The 25,744-nt window shown below is 42.7% G+C and overlaps 1 protein-coding gene across 8 annotated transcripts in view; it reads right to left on the bottom strand.

Annotated features, from left to right (window-relative positions):
- The window catches only part of LOC103147036 (brain-specific angiogenesis inhibitor 1-associated protein 2-like), a 58,948-nt gene extending 33,204 nt beyond the window's left edge, over positions 1-25,744 (bottom strand). For 3 of the 8 annotated variants that reach the window (XM_016678053.1, XM_016678054.1, XM_007565177.2), the window contains exons 1-3: positions 25,464-25,743; positions 9,083-9,158; positions 6,051-6,137 (exon numbers count right to left, since the gene is read on the bottom strand). In XM_016678053.1, coding sequence (XP_016533539.1) covers positions 6,051-6,137; positions 9,083-9,158; positions 25,464-25,538 — 238 coding nt within the window. In that variant the 5' untranslated portion in view covers positions 25,539-25,743. Of the gene's footprint in view, positions 1-6,050; positions 6,138-9,082; positions 9,159-25,463 lie in introns of all 8 variants that reach the window. The other 5 variants (XM_016678058.1, XM_016678057.1, XM_016678055.1 and 2 more) reach the window with 4 other exon arrangements.

Genomic DNA, 25,744 nt, shown 5'->3' with positions numbered 1-25,744 from the left:
CCTAAAAACTGATTCAAAGGAGGTTTTCTGCACATATTTACCCACTTAGTGCATGTCCGCTAATTTATTTTTGCACAGCCTTCGTCTGGAGTCCGTGCACTTCACATCATTATCAGCATCATTAACTTACAGTTTGGTTCAAGAACAATGCGACACCTCAAGGTCCTTTCAGTCCGGCTCATTATTGAAGCCACATTACCAGCCCATTACCATTACTTGCTAAATCAAACACGCAAAGTCCCTCACTGGCGCCGGCCATTTCCGACCTGGCAATAAAGTCGCGAAGCTCGTAGCTGACCGGACGGCGGGGTTTAAACGCTGAGGAATGAAACGGCGAGAACAGGTGAGGTGAGATGAAGGGATGGATGACGGGTGAGGCGGATCAGAGTCTGTGAGCTTTGTTGGCTTTCAGCTTTTGATTTCAGCGGAGACCGTCTGACAGCTGCTAATGAGCTGGGAACACATCGCTTTCCGTCTCGCCTTCCTCCATCCCCAGTGTCCATCCTCTCATTATGTGTCTCATTGCTCTTTCTGTTCCTCCAAGTCCCATGTAACCACCTGAGGTGACTCAAGGACAAGGACTTTCTAATGGCCCAAAGACCGACAGGGAAAGCTAAATTAGTGGTGTGGAGCTGCTCCGATGACATGCAGACAGACAAAAGATACTTCTGTCTCCATCACTCAGGGGCCACTAGGGTTTTAGTTATTAAACACCAATCTGTCGAGACAAATTTAAATACATAGGAGACTTCCATGAAGAAAAGGAAAAAAGAAAAGTCTGTCCATCCTTGGATCAAACCTGCTAACTCGCGATTGGTCAGTGCTAACAGACCTAAATTTGTATGCTGTAAAACTTCATGAAAAGGTGCCTGAATAATGAAAGAGGCAGACATATGTAAAATAAAAATAAAAAAAGCCTTTCAGAGTGTGTTCTTGTTGAAGTTCCTCCCATACACGCAGTAAACGCCGACAGAATTCAGTTTGGCCTCCGAGCTCTGGGGAAATTCAGCTCAGAAAAATTAGGGTCGGGTTGAGGTCACCGGTTCTCCCTCGGATTGCTCCAAATGAGATGTCAGGCGAGACGATGAAAGGACGACAGCGGCAGATAATGTAAAGAATCTCCCTCAGAACAGCTGGGTGACTCAACCCAACATAATTTCATGTTTTCTTTCCCGCATGCATGAAGCTTCACATTATTCCTTTCATCTCCGGTTGTGTTTACCTTTGCTTCAAAGAGCAAGTGCTCATATTTCTGTTGCTCACACCACGCACCGCAGCATGCGGTGATTAAACAACCTCTCCTCTCTCTCAAACTCAGATCGGAGAAGACGATGAAACGATGTCGACGGAGTAAAATATTCCTTATCCAACAGCACAGAAAGGGACACTATGTGCTGCATTTCAGATTAATATGGGCTGTAATAATGCCTTTGACTGACATGCCCCTTTAAGTTAGGATGCAGTGAATTAATTAATAAACGTGATGAACCTCTACTCTTCTAATACGGACCAACTTTTAATTGATTTAATGGGCTCTAATCAGGGGCTGCGCATTCCCCTGAGAAATGGGGGGGGGGTAAAAAAAGAGCAGGATTTCCTTAAATATGTAGAATAACTAATATTTAAACTCTCACTTATTTTCCAAAATGTTTGAGCATAGAGTTGTTTTTCTCCAGATTTTGTATGATTACAACTCAATTTACATTTAGGACAATGGATAAAAGGTCTTTGTTAGATGATTTTTTTACTTGATTTTTAAGTTTTTTTTCATTGACTACAATTTCTGTACATTCACAAACAAACCTTTCATAAATACTACCTATCTTGACAAAGATCTGCTTTTCTTTTAAGTGTTTAAAGTGAAAATAAAAGAATGGCTATATAAATAAATCATCCTGCCTAAAAGAGCATTGGACATGACAACTGAATAAAACCCAGGTTTGAATTGCCACCACACAACATTTTTCTAAAAACCAGTTAAGCTTTTATGCATTCCTTTACAAAGAAAAGACCTGATTAAAGTTTCATCACTCCCCTAAGCTGCATTTGAATAGCGGAGCCCATATTTGGTCAACGAGGGGAACCGGAATTGCAGGAGCTTCCTAGTTTTCCTCATCACCATGCCCATATATAGCGCACGGAAGACAGACATTGTCCTTTTCTGTCACGATGACATCACCGACACACCATTTTTGGGCTGCAGATCGAGCGTCGTATTCCGTCTTTCGTCCATCGGAGCGGCTCCGGTCGAGGCGTTTTATGGAATCTATTTTTGGAAACGTGTGCAGAGTCGGCATGTTCTCCCAGGGCTGCGTGAGCTCCCACATCAATGCGGGGGTGTTTGCAGACACAGAGTGCAGTAGTGAAAGAGGAGCGAATGAGTGGGATAACACTCCACTCTGCAGCAGCGGAATAGCTCCTTTCTCTGCATAGAGTCTGGTGAAAGCAGAGCAGTTGGTCAAACTAGTGCAGAGTCGATCTGAAACAGAAGCATCACATCCTCTTCCTGTGCCAGTGAGGCATCAGTTCACTAAAGTAAAGAACAACTCCACTCCTGATAAACTAGCATCCCCCACTAAGGACGTACGAGTTTGTTCACCTTGAATCGAAAAGTGAACAAATTAATTTCTCTTCTTTATTTTAGTGTAGCATGCGAACTGTTTAATGGTAAACTTGGATAAAAGTGAGACTACTTTACTTCATTATTCAGCTTTTCTGTTTTCTCAACCGGTTAACATTTTTGAGAAATTTGGCTTCACCTTACCTACAATTTGTTTCTCACCATCTAAATGAAGCAGATAGTTTTTTTTTCTTTTACATTAATTTAGTTGGACTCACTGTAAATTAATGTGTTTTACAATCACAAGGTTGAAGATTAAATTTGTAATTTAATCCAACACACCTACAAAAACCATTTTAATCCATAAATACTATACTTTATTATTTAAACTGCTTATAGAAAATTACTATAGATGTTCAGAAATCAGCTGGTGACAGAACTGAATGATCAGTTTCAACTGGTGACCACCTGGTCATAAGCGCAAAAATATGATCTTTTTCCTGTGAATGCGTCTCCATAAACCTAATCAGGTCATGCTAAGAACAACCCTCTTTAGTGTGGAGGTTGATACTGAAGAATTAAAGACTCTGTTTTTTATTTGTCGCATCACAAGTCAAAGGAGGAACAAAAGTAGTAGAAAAAACTTTTCAAACATGAACTGTATGACCTACAGAGATAATCTGATCACTACAAGAAGCTAGACTTTGGCAGAGACTATAGACATTTAGCTTTTTTAAAGAATAGCACTATCTGTTAATGAGTAAGTGGGTCCTCCCTCCAATATAAAGAATGAGAACTCATGATACAAAGACTGAAAGATGTTTTGTTGAACCCCAATGGTTACAGCTCTAAAAGAACAATCTGGTCTGCACAGCTCTATAAACCACAGTTCATCCATTTCACCCGGGACGACGCTTTTTATTCAGATTTAATTTGACAAAACCCAACACCTCCTCTCCTAATGTCATCCAGTCACATGGAGCTCCCCGTCCTCCGTCCACGTGCGAATGCCATTAGCTGTTGTTCATTACAAAACTCTGACTAATTTCATTGTTTCATGATGAAGTGGCAGAATATTTCTGGAAAGATTCAAGCAGTTTACAGTCCAGTCATTCCTGTGCAATAAGCCATGACGGCTCCAATTACATTAATTAAAATGCTTAAAAAAACGGTCGACTCTGAATCATCTGCATTCAGTCCACATCAAATACAAAGCTCTGGAAAAAAGGTGATTATCCCTTCCGCAATGCATTCAGTGGCCGTAGCTCTGATCCCAGCAACCAAACTTCAGCTCACACCCAAGTTTTGACACACACACACACACAAATCCACAATCCTTGTTATCTGCTAATTAATAGGCTTGAGAACGTTTTCACATAATCCAAGAACAAAGCGTTCAGTGTTTCCTGACCTCTTCTACAGCAATGCAGAGAGAAATCCTGGAGTTTACGAAGCCACCAGCACAGCGTCTCTTTGTGATGGAAAAGACTGAGGGACGCTGATTACTTTGAGTCACTGAACTGAACAAATCGGGAGGAAAAAAAAGAGCTGGGAATTATATTTAATCAGTTCTCCCTACCTACCAATAAATCCCCTGATGTTTGGCTGCATGCGTTTGTATTCTCTTATGATTCTAGACTGTCGGATGTTCCGTAGGTAATAATGCGTTGATTAACGATCAATTTTATATTCTAATAAAAGACGTAATGTGATCTATGGGACCGATTATGTGTAGATTAGAAATGAGCACTTTCATTTGCATCCAATCAAGAGTCACGGCCGCCCTGAATACCTAAAAAAAAAAGAAAAACACTGTGCAGAGTTAACAGAACAAGCCAAAGCATCCGTCCCTTCAGCATGCACAGCCAGCCGCTGCTCCCAGCACTGCTGATACATGAGGACAGCATCAATCCATTCTGCTCCGTCTTTTCACTGAAGGCGGAGGGAGGTTCTGCAAAGTTTAATGGAGTGGCTGAGTCATGTTTAAGCTGCCAGAAGAACAGAAAAGGAGTCAAGAAGGCCACATCAAGCAACCCCTCTACACGAACACACACTCATGCAATGCAGAAAACATGGGAGCAAAGCAAGAAAGCTGATGGAAATGGGGACAACCTGAATGAGTGATGGGGAGTTTGGACCCAAAACAACATGCAAGTATTCAGAATAGTCACCGTGTTGAAGAACCACAAAAAGCTATTTTTCTGTAAACGTAATAAAAACGGCACGAATCTAAAGGTTACATCACAAACTTAGTAAAAGGTAAATGTTTAAAGACAAAAATCTTCCCTTTTCACTATGTATTAAGTAGGCTGCCATCAACTGAGGCCGTAGGTGTTTGGCTCAAATAAACTACAGTGATAAAAAGAAGATCACTGTGAATAATAAAGTTGAATCAGATTTGAGGGGTGGGGGGGAGAAAAGCTTTTAATACTGTTATATTGGGTATAAAAGCACCACTGAGCATCCACACTAAAATAGGTGGCGTATTAAAATGAAATGACGCTTCAAAGAGCTCCAAAGCATGAAAACAGCTCCCCCTTTAAATATTAAATCCAGCTGCTATAACCTCTCACACATCTCAGATATTCATTTTATTCTCCTCTTAGCCTTCACTTCTCTGTGGCTATTATGTCAGACTCAAACTTGAAATAAAAAAATAAGAGCTTGTATCAACTCCGAAGGATTCCCGCAGTTCCTGCCACTTTGTGGTATCTACGCCTAAAAAGATGTGCCCATCTGCGCATCTGCAACTTGTTGCCACAGCCCCCATCAACACCAAAGCAACGTCCGTACTGAGCAAGCAGAACAAGACCTGATCCAGCCGAAACCAGACAACACACTGTGTGAGGGCGGAGTGACTGTAGTTGCGTTTCCATTACAAATTTGCGCAAAACTTAGTTGATAAATGAAAAAAAAAAAAAAAAGCTGCAGTGTTTTCTTTAAATAATACAAATTAATAAGATTCCTCACAGAATAAAACTTGCCACACCGTCATCCTCCCACCACTTCCTGTCGTTTTCTTTGTCATTTTTGCCAGTAGTAACTATCTACTGTTTGATTACATGACTCTTGATGCAAAAAAAAAATAAAGTGATTCCATTGTAGTTTTGCGAAATAAACTAATTTCGTACTTTTTATTGAAACCGACACGTTTCCATTAATTTTTTTTCCGCAGTTCCAATTTGCACAGTTATATTGTGAATGGAAACGCAGCTAACGAGAGATTGCTGCTCAAATCAGATGGTTTCACCAATGTTGATATTTGGACATGTGCAAGTGTCGTGAATGAAACAAGACGGGAAATGTTTCAACTTGACCGTGAAACCCTCTCTTTTTTGTCATGACGGTGGAAAGTTTGCATGTGTATGCAGTGGGTGGTTGGTCATCAGCTGCTTCTGCTCCACCAGTACAAGCCGCCATCCCATCTGCCTGTCCAAGCCCCACCCCCATTCACTTCACCAGGGGAACCACTGCCACTACCAGGACTCACCAAGATCCTTAGAGCCTTGACTTTCGCTGGCCATCTCGCCCATCCGCACCAGAGCGTCGAAGTAGCCCTTTGCAGCGAATGTGACACCTGGAAACATGGAAGCATTGGGCATCAGATCAAGGGTGCCGAGTTGAACCGTCTTCTTCAGCTTTGCAACCGTTCCCTGCAGCCCTCCGCTCCCACAGAGAGGCGAGCTCAGGCATGGGAAAAGAGCGATAGGCGGAAATGGTGACCAGGCAGGAAAGGAAAAAGCTCTATGAAGCAACTGCAGGAAGCAGAAAGCTGCAGAGATTTTTTTTCTCAAGGCTTCGACTCCAAACTCACTTTCTATCCAAACTACAAGTTGATCAAAATGTTATTCGTAATACTTACACACTACGAAAGATTTTTTTTAAAGCAGTGTGTGGATTTGATATGTGGAGATTATTAAAACAACGATGCAGAAATCCAAAATTTAGGCCAAGTTAAATTAAAAAGGTAAAACTAGATATTGTAGTTTGTTTAAAATTTTGCTAGATCTAAGCTATTTAGTGGATCTTTACTGAAAACAAACTACATTCTTAGGTGGAGAATTCATAAATTGGACTTTAAAATGCCCCACCAGCACCCCTCCACTCCAATTACATTCTTTACACCTCCTGTCAAAAATCTCTACATCAAAGTCTTGAAAGCATTCTTCAGCTGAGATCCTGTCAATCAGCCACGGTTTCTTGGGTTGCATCATATCACCTGCAAGGTTCGCCAGCTGAGGCAGAGCAGTGAGCCAGACCTTGAAGGGGACAAGCTGGTGGCAAAGACAGGAAGCGGGTCGGGGGCTCGCCACACAAGGACTGACGGCAGACACGGGTCGGATGTGGAAGAGAGCCGGGTTCATTACAGAGCTGTCAGCCAGATGAGTGTTTGTGCTCTAAGCTGTCACAGACCACTCTCCGAATCCCATAGAGGAGAGGAAAATGACAAAGCATTCATATGGAAAACAATAGGAATCTATTCTGAGCCCAGTCCAGAGCGACACAGCATGAGGTCCACCGCTATGCGAGTCATTGTTCTGGAAATAAAGACGGTTTCTGCCTTGGATTTCTAAGATCGACACGACTTTGGCTGCAACTGCCTGCAAGGGTCCAACCCTTCCCTTCTCCATCTCTGATTCAAACCTTGGTTGTACACCGGTGAGGACGCGGAGAGGTTAATCTTATTGATACCTCAGCTGGGGGAGAAAAGGGGCCCAGGCGAAACAGATTTAACTGGATGAGAGGCTTTACCCATCAGTCAATTGTGAAGTGGGAAAAAAAAGACCCAAAGCAATAAGGAGGGTCAGTTTAGTCAGAGGATTAGATGGGGGCTGACAATGCAAAGGGTGTTAGTGTAAAAGAAATACAGGATGGAGGTCAAGATGGTTGATACACTATCTAAATGTGTTTGTTCATGTAAGAGAAAGAGAAGATTTTTATTTATTTATTTATTTTATTGACGGCACAGCATTTTAAACTTGGTAATCCATAAAAAGTAGGTTCCTAATGAACTCGTGACATTACAGAATATCTTCTTAAGGCAGACTAACTTTTATTAATTCCCCTTTAGCCACCAGGGACCTTGTCATTTGGAAAAAGCGGGCACTCCTGATGTCAACGATGACATTAATGGCATCACCTGCTGTGGCCTGTGCTTAAGGTTGGAGCTCATCTTGTGTACATAAGATTTGGGCCTCGACAGAAAGCAGCGTTTGGCTACAAGGGATACATTTTTAGCAAGACAAAAGCAGTTTAAAGACGCCCCGTCAGGCATCCGTCCATGCAGCCGTACATCTTCATACGTGGAGCTCAGCAAATGGGGACGTGCTCACTGTCCTCAGTTATCTTAAACATTTTAAGGCTTCAAAAACAAAACAGTCACTCAGCCGCCCCCTCGTGAATCATGCTGGTTTAAACCCTCCTTTGGGATAAAGGCTGCCACCCTGATTCTACTTTAAGAACCAGCAAATAAAAGCAGACTGGCTTTTTTTTTGTCCAGTGACAATAAAATGATTGCCGGGTACCCAGCCCTATTCTGCTGCGCCTGAGTCTAAACTCTAGCCCTGCGTTGCTGCCTGGCATTGATGAAGTGCAATCCCCACTCAGGGAGTTTCAGGGTTATTTTTAGCTTTATCTATCAGACAGGAATGAAGCCTCCTTTATTGTTCCTGTAGGCAGCTGAGTCTTCCCTGCATCTCCTCTAAACACAAAGGAGAACCCTGCTCCGCACCGTACACTCGGCATGCCATGTCTCTTTCTCCTGCTGCAGACAAGAGTCAAGTGTTCTCTAAAACCATCAAATTCTCTCCCAGTACTGCAACTCCACTCAAATATCATTAAAAACAATAAAAAGCAGCAGAATACCCTTCAGTTTTGGTCATTTTGTATGGAAATATCCAATATTTTTCTTCTCCTGGTTTTTATTTTACTCAGTCTCGTCCTGGATTTGCTCTCAACCTGCTCCCATTTCCTTGGCCCCATGGGTGGGAGGGGTACCGTTACGTTAGCAACACCCCCCGCTCCATTTCCCATCGGCTTATGCTCCACTTAGCTCCCACAAGACGTTTCGGTTGCTTCGTCTTTCACCTTGAGCCATTGCTGTTTGCAGCATTTTCTCTCACACACAAACACACATGACCATGCAAACACATGAGCAAAAGCAACTAGAAGCGATGATGGAGGATGCATAGAAAAAGCAGACATTTAGGAGATGAAGTCACGGGACAGCGAGAAGGGAGACGAGATGAGAAACGGTCTGGAAACCCGTGAGATTCATCAGACGGAGAATATCAATCCATCTCTAACCAACAAGAAATCTTCAACAGTTTAAGTCTGGATTCAGACTGCAAAACATTACATTGCACAACATCTGTATCATCGTGACTTTACCCCAACTCCAGATGAGTCAGGAGGATCTAAATCAGCACCAGGCGTTGGGTCAGCTGGCCCTCCGCCTGGACAGCCAATGAACGAAAGAGACGCCGCCACACAAAGTAAACAGAGGAGGGCTGGTGTACTCACTGGTGAGCGCCTTCTCGTAGCTCTTCGCCATGGCTATGAAGTTGCGTAGGCACGGGTTGAACTGCTCCATGATGTTCTGTAAAGAGGAGCGGGGACAAACAAAAAGATCTGGTTAGCCTGGGACGGAGACGACACAAATCTGACATGAGCTACAGTGACCCAGCAGCACTCCGCCTGTTTTTCTGGGGCACGAACACACAGCCGTCTACAAATCAGCTGAGCCAACCGGCAGGAAGAGCAGCGCAGGAAGGACTCGTTTCAAGAAGCCCAAATCCAGCGGGACTGAATAAAGGACGGAACGAGAGCACGAGTGACTGAGGGATTTTTGTGTCTGTGTGTGAATATTAGTATGTGTGTGTGTGTGGATCAGTCCCTCACACCTCCCCTGCTGTATCCATTTTAAATAAAACCTGATTTTGGCTGCAGACTCGGAGCTCAGCAGCAGATCTGGACCTGCTGCAGCTTCTCCTCACTCTGGCACAAACCTGCGGTCAAGAGGCTATTTTTGAAAAAGGATAATTTCACCAAAATGACAGACGTGACTTTCACCAAAGGTCATTACCGCTCACGAATAGTTGCAGTTCTGCTAAAAAGTTTTAAACCAACACTAAGATTTCATTGCACATTTCTCCCACACAGCCAGACTTTTTATTGATATTGAGTGAGCCGAACTTTCAGGAGGTTTTCCAAAGTTTTCTTTTGGATTTCTAGCTTCTTTTTCCATATCATCTTCTGTCCGAGAAGAGCATAACAGAATACAATGCTCAACAAATAATCTGTTATGTTCCTTCCTGCCACTCTGTTTAAAGAAATACCAAGAGAGATGCGTCACCTTTTAGTTTTTTTAACGCCCGTCCTCAAGGGCTGGTGTTCAGCAGGATTTAGATTTGCCGTCAGTGTAACACAGCTCATTTAAATGGCTGAATTACCTCTTCAATGTGTCATCACACTGTGCAGAGGCCTGGTAATGAGCCATTGACTTGATTAAGATGCACCAAGTCAGGGCAACACCTGAAACATGCAGGATGGGGGCCCTTGAGGACTGGTTTTGGACAACACTGCCTCAGAGAGCCCAGAGAACCGCTGATCAAGATGGTTTTGAAAGGTTAAAAGGATTTCTGGTTGTTTGAGAACAATACATGAAGAAAAACAGAGGACTCAAGAATCAAGAACTGATGTGCACGACTAGATACAAAAGCATCCAGTGGCAAATAAGAAAAGCTAAGAAAATTCTGGGTTGCAGCTTGAAAACCGTGAACAAGTTGTCCTCATGCATTTCAAGACACACAAACCTCAGGACTTCATCTTTCTGCCTCTCACTTCCAGAGCAGTCTGTCAGAAAGCACAAACGTCAAGCACAGAGGCCTGAAGGCTCGTTAAAAACTGAAGAATCCGTCAAAAAGAAAAGTCTAATGAGTCTTACTGTTCATCCATCTCTGGCTTCTCTCTGCTTCCGAGACGCCCTTTAACCTCTGCAGCCTTTCCAACAAAGTCAAGCAATTTGAGAAGACATTTCTCTCCCTGTCAGACTTCACTGTGAGCCTCAAGTTCTTCTACAGATGCAGCTCTGGTTCACAGCAAAGCAAAACAAATGGAATCAGCCATTATCAGAGGAACTAAGACCCAGCTATAGAAAGTTTAGAGTGTCTAGTAAAGTTTTGAACAATCATTACAGTTCAAACTAGATAAGATTTAAGTGCCATCTATACACAAAGGTAAAGAATATTAAAAGTGCCATGTTAGGGTGCATACTCAAAGTGGGAACCAAATATAAAGTATGAGGACTTAAGTCAGCAACTTTTCAGGTGAAAAAACATTTTTGATTTGAAAAAAAGTTAAGACGACAAAGAACAAAAAGGAGGACAGGAAAAAATAACGAAGCAGATGGAGGGAAGGACACATCTGAGGCAGACGGACATTTGTTCATGGCTGCTCGCAGCTCGGGATGCCTGCTAATGCCCGGTGGCTGACGCACAACAGTCACCTTGGCGCACAAACTCCATCAACTCCAAAAAAGGAAGTAAGAAGTAGGACAGCGTGACACTGGAGTACAGAAGAAAAAAAAAGAAAGAAAAACAGGAATCTTAATGGAAGTTCAGTTTGAAACGGTGAAGTAGAGCGGGACATGAAGTGAAACGAACCGAAGCTTCTGTGGTGCCCTTTGTGTAAAGCTGAACACGTGTTCAAAACAAAGGCTCAGATCCAGTGATCTACAAGTCCATGAGATGAATGTCGGTTCATTTTGAAGTCACAATCATAAAAACAGAGAAAGATGGACAAATAAACAGCTCCGTTTATACCCCAGTTCCTCCCGCTCGTTCCCAGCTCTTGTTGCATAGGGCGTCGGCTCCAGACCAAAGTGACTCTGTGAAAGTGCATCAGCTCCGATGATCGTCACCCTGATGTACCGCCGCCTGGAACGAGCGGAGAGAGGTGCTCCGTACAGGAAAACAGAAGATGGAGAGCAGCCCAGGGCTCATCGCGTGCTCACACAAAAAACACCCGGGAAGGGTTTGTTTGTGTTGAGTGATTGAGTGATGGGTGAATCATGTGCTCACTGTCAGACACGTCCACCTTTATGCGTCACATTCTGGGTGATCTGCGAAAATAAAAAATGTGATTTTGGGATCCTTTGTCTTTCGGCTGAACTAAAAAAAATAAAATTCACCAGCAGAGGATTTCCCACACAGACAATGAAGATGAGGTAAACACTGTGAATGGCTTCTTGATGAACCTGAGTGCATGGATAAACATTTTCCTCATTCATGAACCCATCTAAATATGTAAAAGCTGATTAAAAGTTTCTGAATAAAGAAAGAAGTTGGCATTTCTAAAAATCCTGTCTTCATCTTTTACCAAAATGTTGCTCTAAAAATCACAACCAAACCAAAAACTTAACTCAGTTCTGAAATTATGAACAATTATCAAACCTAAAAGGAGTTCATATATACGTGGCACTTTATTCATGCCACTTTTGCAGGCTTTCAAGCCAGACAGCAGGATTTTAATTTTTTTTTTTTTTTTTTTATGATTTAACTAATTTATCTTTACAGGAGAAACTGGCATAGAATAACTCAGGGCCCAGGATTTTCCATCTCATACATTTATTTTCTTACCCACAATTTCTCTGCTTGTTGAAACGGGAACATTTCCACAATGAAAATGTTAAGAACATCAAGACACTGACTACACATCAGTCCAAGAACCCCACTTCAAAATATATGAACTAGCTTGTTATTATTTTGCAAAAGGAAAGCAAAAGTGATGCCAGCTATACTAATATTCAATTCTTATACAATAAAAGGGCTTTTCCTTTCTATGCTTAACTTTATTGGAAGAGGCGTAAATAAACTGACATTAGCAAGCAGACTAAAACTGAATAACTATCATACTAGTTTAGATAACTAAATTGATAATTTAGTGAGTCTAGACAAGATTTCTACAAACACACCCATATTAAGATCTCATGAGACGGCGCTCACATGTGTTTTTTGTTTTTTAGGGCTGGGTTTAATAGGTTTATTTCCGTGTTTGGTGCACATTTAATCCACAATGAGTCAGTTGTTGTTCCTTAAGCAGCAGAGACGAGAGCTGATTAGCATTTCTCTGAATAAAGGACCACATTTTACCGAGTGGACGGGAAATAAGAGGGATTACAGAACAGCTTTTTCAGCCATTAGTTTCAGTCACATGTCAGCAAACGAATGCTGCAACTGAAAACACTGGTTTTCTTTTCTCGTTGCAGCAATGAAATGTTGGAACTCCATCTTTGACCCAAATTAATTGAACATGGAACAAAATCACAGAATATATACGGAATTGAATCAGTTTTCTGAGGTGAAGCGGAGGTTTCCCGATTTCAAGCAGGTTGTGAAAACACAGTTTACTACTGCTTTCAGGGACAACAGGCCAGCATTTTTAATGCTCATGTTCCTAATCAGGAGCAGCTTAACTGCTGCAATGACACTAATGATGGGACATTTGGAAAATGTACCATGAAGGGAATAATTACTCCCGCTACCAGAAGAGCCGCACCATGCAAATAATTAATCGACTCAAGAGGGGAAAAATGGAAGTAACCTTTGAGAGGAGCAATTTGTGATGATAGAAGATTAAATATATTGACATTTAGCATTTTTAAAGGAGGAAACAGACATTTTAAAGACTAACGTGTTAGACTTAAAGGACGAGCCGACAGCATCCGTTTAGCAAGTTTTCACAAGTCAGGCAACGGAAAGCAATTAAACCCATTAACGGCAAAACAAAAGTTAAGATTTATTTATGAGATCACTTTGCCTCGGTGTTTGTGGAGGGGTTGAAATCACACAACTTCACGCGCGTCCTCACATGATCAATCTCAGCTATATTAAATATTAATCTTCATTAAAAGGACAGGTTTGTTCTGAAAACACGTTGCAGTTGCTTACAAAACAGCTCTGGACCTTCAATCCGCTTTAAAATCTTATTCTAGGTCTACAGAACTCTGCAGGTTGATGCACAGAACATTTTCTGTGTTTATTACTTTGCATCTGAAAGTGGTTTGTAGTTCTACCCCACAACCTTGTAAAAAGGTGTCCTTAGTGAAGAAGGCGACACTGACATAAAATTAATGTAAAATTTATCCTTTGACCTTGAAGAGCAGCTAGAGTCATACTTTTTAGAGGGGAAGGAGCTGCAGGAAGCCCACCATCTTCTCACAGGAAACAGTCAAACCAAACATTCACCTCAGCCTGCAGCAGCAGTTTGACTAAATCATAAAGTTTCTCAATGAAAGAGTCCTTCACCTTCAAGGACTATTTGGTCTTTTAGGCACCATGTCAGATCTCCAGTTTCCTGCATCTGAAGCTGTTCCTCCTCAGTGTTTTAAAGAACTCTTAAAATCATTTCCTGGCATAAAATAATCATATGGGTGGCAATGCCGAGCTTACTATCCGTCATTATAAAAGGTGGATCATTTCGAGCGCCTTGGCGACCGCGAAGGAGGGGTAATATGTGGAGAAACAGAACAAGCCCTCAGCTTCAAGGTTAACAGATCTATCAGAGCGGCATGGAGACCACGTCCCATGAAAGATGTGGACCAGAGCCAGAGGTTATAGAAGCCATTTAAAATATGACAAGCGCAGGAAGAAGCCGACGTCTCTTTAAAGTGAGTAAAGAGCAAGGCTGTACTGGAATCACCAACCCACTTTCACCAACTGAGGTACAAAAGAGTGCAAAAAAAAAACAAAAAACTTCTGAAACAAAGCAATAAAAATATGTAGAAAGTAACATCTTTAAAAGTCTCAAATTAATGCATCTAAAATTAAGACCATAAAAAGTCAATTTCTTTTTTTAAGTAAGTTCAGTACGTTAATCACAGAGTTTAAATTCTGTCTCAGCAGGACTATTTAATCTCATATTCTAAGTGGACTTTTTTCTCGTGGGACTTTCCTGTCAGGCAAAAGTTTAAGTCGCACTCAGACATCTTTATTGCGGTCTGTGACTCGAGACAGTTTAGGCTGCTGCTAACTAGCTGCTAATATAACCTAGCAACACAGCTAGCTACGTAGCAAGTGGGCTGGACAATGTTTGTACATTTCTGTGGAGACAGAGGTCTTAAATTCCAGACATGATGATCTTAAAAAGTCTTACATTTGAGTTGGTGAAACCTGCATAAACCCTGTAGTAAAAGCCAAGAATCCATTGGGAATTTGTTGCAGATTTTGGGTGGAGAAGGTGCAAAAGGAGTGAGAAATAAATCTGCATAAATCTGCCAATGATAGATGAAGGGAGGAGACATAAAGGAGGCAGAGGAAGGGAAATGCTTAAAGTGTTATTGACTCTGCAGGCATTAGAACACCAGTACAGTTGTGTACAGTGGATCTACTCCAGCAAAGCCATCCATTACTTCCTTCCCACACAGGTGAGCAGAACAGTATCGAAACACTTCAGACAAAAACAAACCGAAAAGCACAGAGAACATCGTGACCCAGCTGGCTCTGGGAAAGGCAGTGTGCGTGTGCGTTGGAGCGCGTGATGGTTGGAGGCAGGAGACTCGTGCATGGGCTGAGTCAGAACCTACAGAAAGAGCAGTAGGCTCGTATCATGTCGGGGCGTAAATTACTGCAATGCCAAGGCAGCCATGTGGCACCATTAGGACCTGCTGCGCCGCACGCTGCCAAACAGATTAACCAGCGAGTGGAGAGCCGGCAACCACACTGAGGTGGGAGGGAGAGGCTGGGCCAGGTGGAGGCAAAAAAAAAAAAAAAGAAGAAAAAAAGTTTAAAAACACTTTACAGCAATATAAAACCCATTAAGAACCAACGCAACATTTGAAGACTTGTTTTTAATTCTGCCTTTTTGGTTTTTTTAATAAATCCCAACAATTTATTCTCAAAAAGGTTTTTTCAGTTTCCGCCTGCCAAGCTGAGAAAATAATTTCCCTGCTGTTTCACCCCTCTACTAGATGCAACTAGTTTGAAACGAGGTTTAAATATCAGAATGTGTATCACATCAAGCAATTTTAGGAAAGCTTGGTCTATACAAAACCCAGTTTATCAATGGTCTTCTTCACCAGAATGCCTGATTTTAATTAATTACCGTCTTGGTATGTCAAGCTCCACAGGCGTGGTTTCATTTGATGTAGGCAGATAAATTTGTGCAGCAACATTTTAGGGGCCCCTGAGGTCCAGAGAAAAGATGTGGCTGAATGAAAGAAGAAATATTTCTGCGGCTCAAAGTAAAAGTTGTCCGTTTTGTATCTCTTTGCCGCCTTTAATCTGAGCAGAATATGGTCAAAATTCACATGAATCGGCTAAAAAGAAAATCTGTAAGACTTTGTCTTTTAGAAGACTTTTAAAATTAGTAAAATTGGAGGGTAAGATTTCCACTTTTTTAATTTAAATTTGACCAAGATGAAATACTGAGGTGAATTGAAGCATTTAAAATCCTTCATTAAGAAGGCAAATAATAATAATAATAATAATAATAATAAAAAATAGCTCAGAGACCAGAGTTTGCACATTTCCTGTCAGCTGGCTGCTCCTTCAGTTCACTTACAGAAAAACAGATTTTTATATAATTAGTCTCGTGTTCAGATAAGCAGAAGAAGATGGATGGATAGTTATTCTGTTCACCTGACATCTACTAACAAGTGTTGTGGCTGTTGATTTTACATGCATTAATCTCAAAAAGACAGTAATTGTTTATTGCCCGTAATATACCGTGGGGTTTAATTGATGCTTTTCTGCTTTAGATTCTGGCCTTTAGTACCAACATGAATTTGATTTTTACATTCATCTTACACGTAGATCAAAACAAATACATTTTCTAATTTCAGGAACAAAGAACTGAAAACTGAAAGTGCAGGAAGACTCATGCGGCCATGATATCTGCAGCATGTAAACCGATCGGTGAAAGTTACCCAGCTGTTGCTGATCATGATTTGTGATGAAAAGGTTAAAAGAGATTAAAAATAAAACACAAGACCCACAAGAATTACAAAAAGTTGATGGCAGCAAAAGGTCACCTTGACTTTTGAGCTGAGGCCAAACACAACCCAGCGCTGTGTGAATCCCCCATCACCCATTGCTTCTATGGTGACAAAAAAAAGATAAAAATGACCTTTTCTGTGAATGTGAGAGAGAGACGCCCCTGTCCTCTGCTCCATCACTGTGCTCTCATCCCTCAGCTGGTGTACAAACATGCATCCATCATGTAGAAGCCATCTTTTGTCACTACACAAAGTCATCCTTCTATCCAAAAAATGTCAGATTCTGAACACTAGAACCCACAAATGGTAGGAAAATTAAAATAAATAAATTAACTACATGTACGTTTTGTTTTTCTGCATCTAATTTGAAGATTTTGTACATAAAGCATCAACCTGATGTGGACAAAACAAGACAGGGTTGGACTTTGTGCTGCAAAGAACTTGCCAGTTCTTCTTCAAGCAGCATCTTGGCGATGCAGACACCTGCAGGAAGCCCTGCAGGAAACTGACAGCAGCCATGTCAAACAATCAGCTACCTGGTAGGAAATAAGAGTCCAAATTCTACAAGGGTTAAATTTCTAATACTGACACAAAAAGAACCCATTTCATTCATTCAATTTGCCCTCTTTAATTCGCTACTAAGCAAGTGATTTCCAGGATAATCCTCGACTACAAAACGAGCTTTAATCTGTCTACAGCGCATACTTTAATGTTTGATCGCATGGCAGCCAAGGTGCCACTGAATGAGAAAGCAGCAAGCAGCCGTGATTACGAAAATCCACTGCAACTCATCCGCCACTGCATCCAGAGATTTAAACTTTGGGGCAAAAATGCACAGAGTCTTCTTTATACCAGTGGAGTCAAAGAGCATCTCGGCTGCAATGTTAGAACAATGCACTGGTGTGGGCAGAGGATTTAAACTTTGACATAGATCAGTCTCAACTAAGAAGGATTTGCTGCTTTTTGTCAAGACATGGACTACGATTTAATCAAACTCTAGTTTGTTCGCTCTGGAGCAGTTTGAATGTGTATGTAAACGGAAAGCAAACCGGAGACCACTCCAAAAGCAGGAAGTGGCATTCTGGGTAAATGCAACCAAAACAAACACAAGGGTCCAGTGTAAACGAGTTAAATGTGTTCTGTTCTTTTACCAACAACAAGAAAGAAGTCCTACAACCACTAAAATCTGACGTTACTCCATCGTTTTTGTGCATTTCATGAAGGGGGAAGTTGTGCTCATGTCTTCTTTGTACGTTTTCATGTCAGTTGTTATTGGTGCAGTGCCACCACAGGCGAGTGGATGAACAGGTTTTGAAAGGTTTTGGATTATTTGAAACAGTGCAGAGCATCAGCTGAAAATGTAACAAATGTCTCCATTTTGTTCCCAAGAGAACCAGGCCTACCGGACTATCAGGTGTAAAAACAAACTTAGATTAATTTAAGACAACCTTGAAAACTAACAATTGGAGAAGCAGGCTCCATTTTAACGCTGGAAGCTGCTGAAATCCACACAGATTCTGTGCAAACCACAAACTAGCAAAGCTGCTGGAGAAATATTCCAAGATATTTCATTTTACTAATAACCATCATGTTAATTTGGTCAGGATTTCCACATGGACTGCACAATTTTACATAAGAATATTTCCTTATGCGAGATTAAGGAACTATTAGGACTCCTCAGACCTTAAATGACAGTGCAGGATAAGATAGTAGTAGCATTATGTCCTGTAATGCTAGGCTGCTGTCGCTCTTTATTGTGTTTCAGGAAATGGACATTATTTCCCTCTGCTCAGCCACTGTGACAATCTGTGTGCAAAAGCTGCACTGCTTCAGCAGCCTCAGGAGATGAGAATTCAGTATCTATCTGCTCCGTGTGTGTGTGTGTGTGTGTGCAGGCAACCAATTTCCCTCTCAGATGAGCCCTTATCAGAGAGCAGAGGAATAGTCAGCGCCCCCTATTCCACAGATGCAGCTTCTGTAGGAGACAGGAAGGAGGGGGGCACTTCCGCTGCCATATATGGATGTGCTGGAATCCCCTCCCCACCTCTCCGCCAACACGCCCCACCTGTGCCGTGACAGGGCAGCCCATTTTTATTCACCTCACGCTCCGCTCTGAAGGCTGGCGGGGGCGGATCGAGAGAGGCGAGAACAAGGAGGGTGGGAGTCTCCCCGTCAACGTCACCGCCATCCCATTCACTCCAGCCTCATTCTCATTTTACACACGTACACGTGAATGAAGGTGCGTCCACGCAGAGGCACGCATTTCCATAATATGTGCACATGTGCAACGGCAGGATGAGCGGCAGAGACTGCAGGACAAAGTGTTCGTCAGGAAACTCTGCAGAGAAAAGAGTGCATTCCTGCTTTTCACGGCGACACACCGCGCTCAGTTCAAAAACACACTGCGGTTTGCCTCTTAGGGCTTTCCTCCTCACTGCCGGTCTAAAAAGACCGGAGCTCCGCACCTTCCCCTCCTCGCCTTGCTTTCATTCAGCCATCCAAGTAACTTTCCTTTCATCCTCTGCCAACCTCCCGCAAACCCAGCAGCATCCACCTCTTCCCCTCACCCTCCCACCGGCTCGAGTTTGATAAGCGCTTCGCTAAAGGCTGCCGACGTGCTGCACAAACGCTGCAGATGTGAGCACTTGGAGTGTGTGTGTGTGTGTGTGTGTAGGGCGCAGGAAGGCTGTTGTTGGTCAGTGAAATCTTAATGAACGCACATCTGTGAAGGGCTGCTGCCTCCAGAACGCCAGAAAGGCGAGTTGGTACATTTTGTTCCTTGCGCCTCGTGTGTTCTGACAAATGATGGGCTAAACGTTACAATATTTCACAGCTGGAGCCCCTTTAGAAACAAACCGCACCGGAAGGGAGGACAAAGAGACCCAATAGAAACATGCAAAGTATTAGGAAAAAGATAGAAAAAAAAAAAGTGGAAAGTTGCACCCATAACAACTGCACACGACATGGCTACAGATATAAAGGGATACAAAAACATAACTTTCAAAACTGCTAAAATGTTCCTTCATATTATTTCAGGGCTGTCCCGAGTGACTCCTGTCCAAAAATCCTCCACATTAAAAGGCAATTTATTAGCTAACAGTTCCAGGGTAGATTAAACCTTTGAACTAAATTACTAGAGGTGGATTATTTTAAGCTTAACACAGCTTCCTAGTGTAATTTTTCTACACTGGGAGGATTCATTAATGTGATAGGAAAAAATATTAACCAGGAATAACAGACCGGACCTTTTCTAGGCTTCAGTCTGGTACGTTGATGTCAACCAGCCTCTTTTCCGACAGACAGTTTCGTTCAGAGACTGCAGCATCCATTTGATTTGTTGTTTTATTTATTTTTTGATATTGAGCGTGTCTTCCAGTTCTAGTGTTGAATTTTCCTTAGAAATTAAAGCTTATTGGTCTTTCAGAGGGTGTACTTCCATTATTATCAATATATTACATTAAAATAGTCTCGAAAACAACAATATTATTATTTATCGCAATAATTTCTGGGACAATTTGTTATCGTGGCAGTTCCCCGACAGGCCTGCAAAAAGGCATTAAAACAATAACAAAAACTTAAATCTTCAAACTTTTCTTTTACAGATCACTCAACATTCATCCATCCAAGAAAAAAAAAAGCTGGAAGGAGAGTGACCTAAAAAAATCATTAAATATTTCATTTGATTCCATGTCATCTGAGAGCAATGCTTCATGTTTCCTCTGCTTGCATAACCCAAGCATATTCCCCACATCGCAGAGCATCATCGCAGAGCGTCACCGTGATGCTCGCACGCTGCCGCCGTCCAAAGATCAGCGACGAAGCTCAAAGCTGGAACACACCCTGGAGCCCCCCCTTCCCCCCCGAGTAGGCGGGAACGGGGCTCTCTGCAGGGACAGGAGCACAAAGACGGCCATTACGCTCCGGGCACAGACAACCGAGGAGAAAGCGCCGTAGCTAATCAAGAGAAGAGAGCCCACTGGTTTCAAGCCATTACACTGGAGAAATGTCTGCCTGAGCGGAGCGTTTGGACTGCGCTGCAGATGAGCGCACAGGCTACAGGCTTCACCTCACGCAACCCCAGACAGGAGAGGCTCTCTGCCAGTCGGGGACGCCAGAATACATCTTGTCAGAGCGAAAGACTGTGGAGGATGATGATGATGAGGATGATGATGGAGCCCTCTATCAAAAGCTCCTCCCTCCCTCCATCAATCTGACGCAGCGCCGGCCCCAACAGATGCCACGGCGCTCACCTGCGGCGCTCTGCCTCCAACAGCAGCTGGCCGAGAGCTTCAGAGCTCCACAACAATATGTGAGGGGGAACAAAACAAAACAATGAGACAATGAAGCTCCAGAAGCCCTGCTATGCAGCAGAAGAGAGTCGTTTTTATTGGGAGTGATGTTCTGCTTGTGTGACTTCGAGACGAGAAGGAGGGAGGACTGAGCAGATTGTGCTTGCATGACTGTGGGGATAAAGTGTTCAGTAGAATTACTCACACACACACACAGCAAACAAACACTGGAGAAAAATCCCTCCCCAGAGAACAAACAGGTTTGGAGGAAAACTGCCGTAGCAGATACAAGACGTCATTACACAGCAATATTTACTCATGACTGCAATCACTGGAGGATGCTACCGTCAGGACACACAGACACTGTACACCTGCACACATAATACAGGCGGTACACTGATAATGGTGTCCATTCACAAGGGCAGAGATAAGCTCTGAAAACAGAGAGCAAAGCATCCAGAGCTTCAGCTGAGGACCGTTGTTGAAACAACTAGAAATTATTCTTAAGAGACACATTTGTGTTTGTTAAAGGTCCAGAAATGCACGTTTCCTGAAATTTTCAAACTTTTTATTGAAATCTCATCTAATTTCTGGGAGTAAATGTGAATAAATCTGAAATTTAAACATTAAAGGTCAGCTCTCAATGTGGGTCTTAAATACAGTTGGAGCAAAAACACATTTTTTGCATAATTCCTCCAGCACAGTGTGCCATACTGTAGGACCCTGTTAACTGTAAGCATATCAAGGCCACACCGATGAATAAGCTGACATAGAAAATGGAGGCCTGGGATCCTGAATCAAAACAAAAAGCAGACCAAAACCTGATCCAGGCAATAATAACCCATAAGAACAAGTTGGGAAGTTGTTTTGGCTCAGAGATCAGGCGAAGGTTGAGTTCAGTCATTTGTAACTTTGAATAGATTTTCTGCTTCTCCACAAGGAGCCTTTGAAGTAGTCGGGTCATCTGGTCCAGAAGCCGCCCGCTCACCTCCCACGTGAGATTGTTGGAAGCCCATTTGATCAGAAGGAGACTGAGTCATGACAGAGTCGAGAGATCAAGTCTCTCAGCTTGAGGAGACTGGAACGTCTCGGTAAAGAGCCGGAGGAGGCGGCTGAGGAGTGAGAAGTCTGGGCAGCTTGGAGGGAAGCATCAATGCTAAACAAGATGATGGATATAGACTTTCAAAATCTAGACTTTCACTTTGAAACTTAAATGGGTAGTTTGGTTTAAGACAAATGGGTCAGTTTAATTTGGACCCCTGCTAGCTTGATAAAAATCAGCCAGTTGTTCTATACTTTGCTTTGTGCAGAGAATCTGCTCTCTTCCTGGAGGAGTGGACTCTGTTGAGCTTTTAAATTTTACCCAATTGCTAACGTTTGTCGTAATGTGCCAGTTCAACGCTATGACACATCCAGGAAATGTCCTGTACTGTAAACAACCATCCTCCACTGTGAAGAGAGGAGTGCCAATCTGAACAAGGTGACCGTAATGTTTATTCAACATTTGGAAGCGTGACCAACACAGACTGAACAGCTTCGTTCACTTCCTCCGCTACCAATGCTAAAACTACAGGCAGACTACAATTCTAAAAAAAAATAAATTAATGAAAAATACAGAAAACCGACTTCATCGTTCGCCGATTTTCCTAATTGAAATTCTGCAGGACGAATCCTAGTGAATGGGAGAAAATCCAGACAGCACACTGAATTGAGATGAATTGTGTCTTCTTGAAGTTATGTACAATTCAATCTGCCTAAATTGACAGAAGATTAAGCAAAAAGTGCCAATAACAGTGATGGATTCTTTTATTTTTACCCAAACTGCAGCTTTTATAAAGAATGACGAAGATGGGTAAACTCTTTTCCAAATATGGTGGTGAAAACTGGACGAAAGCACACGAAACACTCAACAAAAAGCTCTGAAATCAATGAGCTGACCTGCTGATGTGTGTATAATCCAGTACTAACTCTGAACAATGGAGGCAGCGTCACCTCGAGCTTAATTCACCATCCTGATCCGCAGCACTGCTGGGATTATAGCACTCAGCCGAACACACTGCTAGACAAACACGCAGACGCCATTTGTTCAGCAGCCACAACAAACCTGAGGAGACACACTTCACCCACATCAACGCATCCCAAACTTCCACAACCCGAATCCACAGGGACGCTCTCCGTCACCGTCCCAGGTGACCTGGAGTCTGTGCGTTCTGAACCGGCGTGCCGTTACAGAGCAGATACTGTATGGCCACACACACACACACACACACACACACACACACACACACAAACACACACTCCTGCGCACGACAGGAATGACTGCCCCCACACATTCACCAGCGTGAGTCATCCAAAATTTACATTCAGCTTCTGTTTCAGCAGCAGAGGAGGAGGTTCGGGCTTCAGTCCTCTGCCGTTGCTTCTGAGAGTTAACGGTCCAACAAACAGGAAACAAGGCAGAGCCCTCCTCATGCAGGGTTACTGGACGATGCCTGGAATAGGTGGGAGCAAGGCAAATAAGGATGCTGGACAGACTTTATTTAAATCTGGACTCCCCAAACACGACCAGATTATACTTTTTTTTTTTTTAAATAAAAAAAAATAATCTATAAAAGACACACTCTGGCAGAGTGACCATTACCATCTTCTGCAAAATGCTACTATGAAAACTTCTTGTTTGAGATTTGGCTCAAATTAATAGATACTGAGTACTGTAATTTTTACAGCAGTCATGAATATTTTAATCATATTTATTTAATCATTGGAAACTGGGCCAGTAAGGTTATACAACCAGTATATCCCATGAGTACAGAGTGTTCTGTAGGATGATGTTGTGCAGCTAACGTCTCTGATCCCCATCTTAATGCTGCCTGATTTAATTGCTGATGTTTGCCAATGTCTCACCTCCCTCCAAGGAGAAACAGACATGAGTGTTACCTAATGGGAGCTGGCACCTCTGCGCCTCTCCATCCTCCACGCTTTTAATGAATTAATAAAGACCAGTTAGTTTCTCCAAACACGGCTCAAAAACACCCCTGGGGAGGAAGAGGAAGGGGGAGCTCGGCGCAGCGGCACCAAATGCCACGCCGGTGAGCATTGAGCCGTTACCATCAGACACCAGCAGGGGGTCAAACTGGCAGTGGCTCGGCTGCCCATGACAGGAAAACCTTCCCCACCACCCCTAATGCTGCATCTGTTGCATATGTATGGAGGCATTTCCTGCAAACTGTTAGGTAAATAATAGCTAATAGCTAAATGTTATTATTACCTCCATTACTTTAGTTATTCATGCTGAAAACGGTTCTAAAAAAATAGCTGCATTTAAAATGTCATTTTTGTTGTCCTACAAAACCCTGAAAGATATCAGAAGTAATGCAGAGATGCTCCAAATCAACTGGGATCAGCTCAGATTCGTTTGTTCTTATTGGTTAAAGTCAAATTAAGAAACCAAGAACTTCCACCATACCCAATAGTAAAAAATAAACAAATGAATACATTTGGATCCAGACAAATCCCAATCAGCATGTCAAGAAACAAAACTATCAAAAAAAACCCTGATTGGTCCAATTACATTCTTCAGCATCAAACCGTTTTGACTTCATATCCCAAACACCCTCCAAAGGTCAACACATCTTGGGACTTCTACTGAAATCGTATTTCCATTCAGATGTATGCTGAAATTACTCCCATTTTTATCTCAGCAGCATCATTGCATAACCAAGCAAGCTGAGGAGGAGAACCCAGATATACCACCACCCCACTCCCCCTACCCCCCACACGTACCAGGAGCTCTGACTGTCTGCCCGGAGCCGGTCGGAGTGAGGAGGCGTGTGGAGCAGTGACAGCTTTCCTCACATCATAACAGAAACTTGTCATCTTTCCATGTCTGAGATCTGCATCATATGGGGAGCTGAGTAAAGTGAGAATCAGGAGAAATGCCTCGCGATCACAAGTCCTGCTCCCTGCTTGAGTTGGAGCTCTGTGTTAGAGGAAGCAATGAAGGAGCAGAGGAAGACCTGATGTTTTTACCAGACAGAATGGATTACACCAACATCTCTTATTGTTACCAAATAAATCCCTTTCTGCTTTTCCAAACATAAAACAACTGAGGAAATGAAAACTGGAAGGGTTCTTGTTCAGGAATTCACAAAATTCAGAAATCAGGTAACTTTAAGCAGATAACTGAGCAGGAGTTTTCTGTGCTGCTCTGAAATATGTCGAACTGAGCTGCCCTGAAGCATCCTGTCACCGAGGAGGTTTACTTTTTTTTTTTTTTTTTTTTTTAAACTAAAAATCTTCCAAAACCAGAAGCACATCAGGGTTAAAATATTCCACACAGCAGCAGCCGCATTCATCAGTTTAGTTAAAAATGATCGACTCGTTCAATTTAGACAACTCTGACGACTTAAACGTTTTAGCCCCTTTTCTAGACCACATCTTTTATTTTACCGTTTCATCATTAACTCTCCTGTTTGAGCTAGAGTCTGCTTGATAACTAAATAACTTCATTTTCGCTTTAAAGTACTGAGACTTCTAAGAGACCTGACCAACAGCGGACTTCCCCTCCTGTAATTATCCGCCCAGGTGCAGCAGGTGTCCCGAACAACACGAACCGGCTCACCTTGTAGACATTCTCCGTAATGCGGTGCACCTCGTCGGTCCGGGACATCCTTGCTGGAGCGTCAGTCACAACCATATACGGAGCTCTCTTTTCTGTGGAAGCTGTGGAGGGATTCTCGGTTCCTTTCCGAACTGTGGCGGGGGGACGAAGCAGCTGTTAGGCAGGGAAACGCGACTCTTGTCTGGGAGAGACGAGCGCGCCTGTCCGTGGGATCCCGGGTTTTATAGGAGAGTCCTCCGCTTCGCCCACACCGGCTCCCCACGCAGCCAGTCAGCGGCCGC

This window comes from Poecilia formosa, unplaced genomic scaffold (genome assembly GCF_000485575.1).
Source record: "Poecilia formosa unplaced genomic scaffold, Poecilia_formosa-5.1.2 Scaffold173, whole genome shotgun sequence".
In the NCBI taxonomy this organism is placed as follows: Eukaryota; Metazoa; Chordata; class Actinopteri; order Cyprinodontiformes; family Poeciliidae; genus Poecilia; species Poecilia formosa.
Note: the sequence above shows the minus strand (reverse complement) of the source record. Positions and strands in the feature narration are given on the sequence as shown.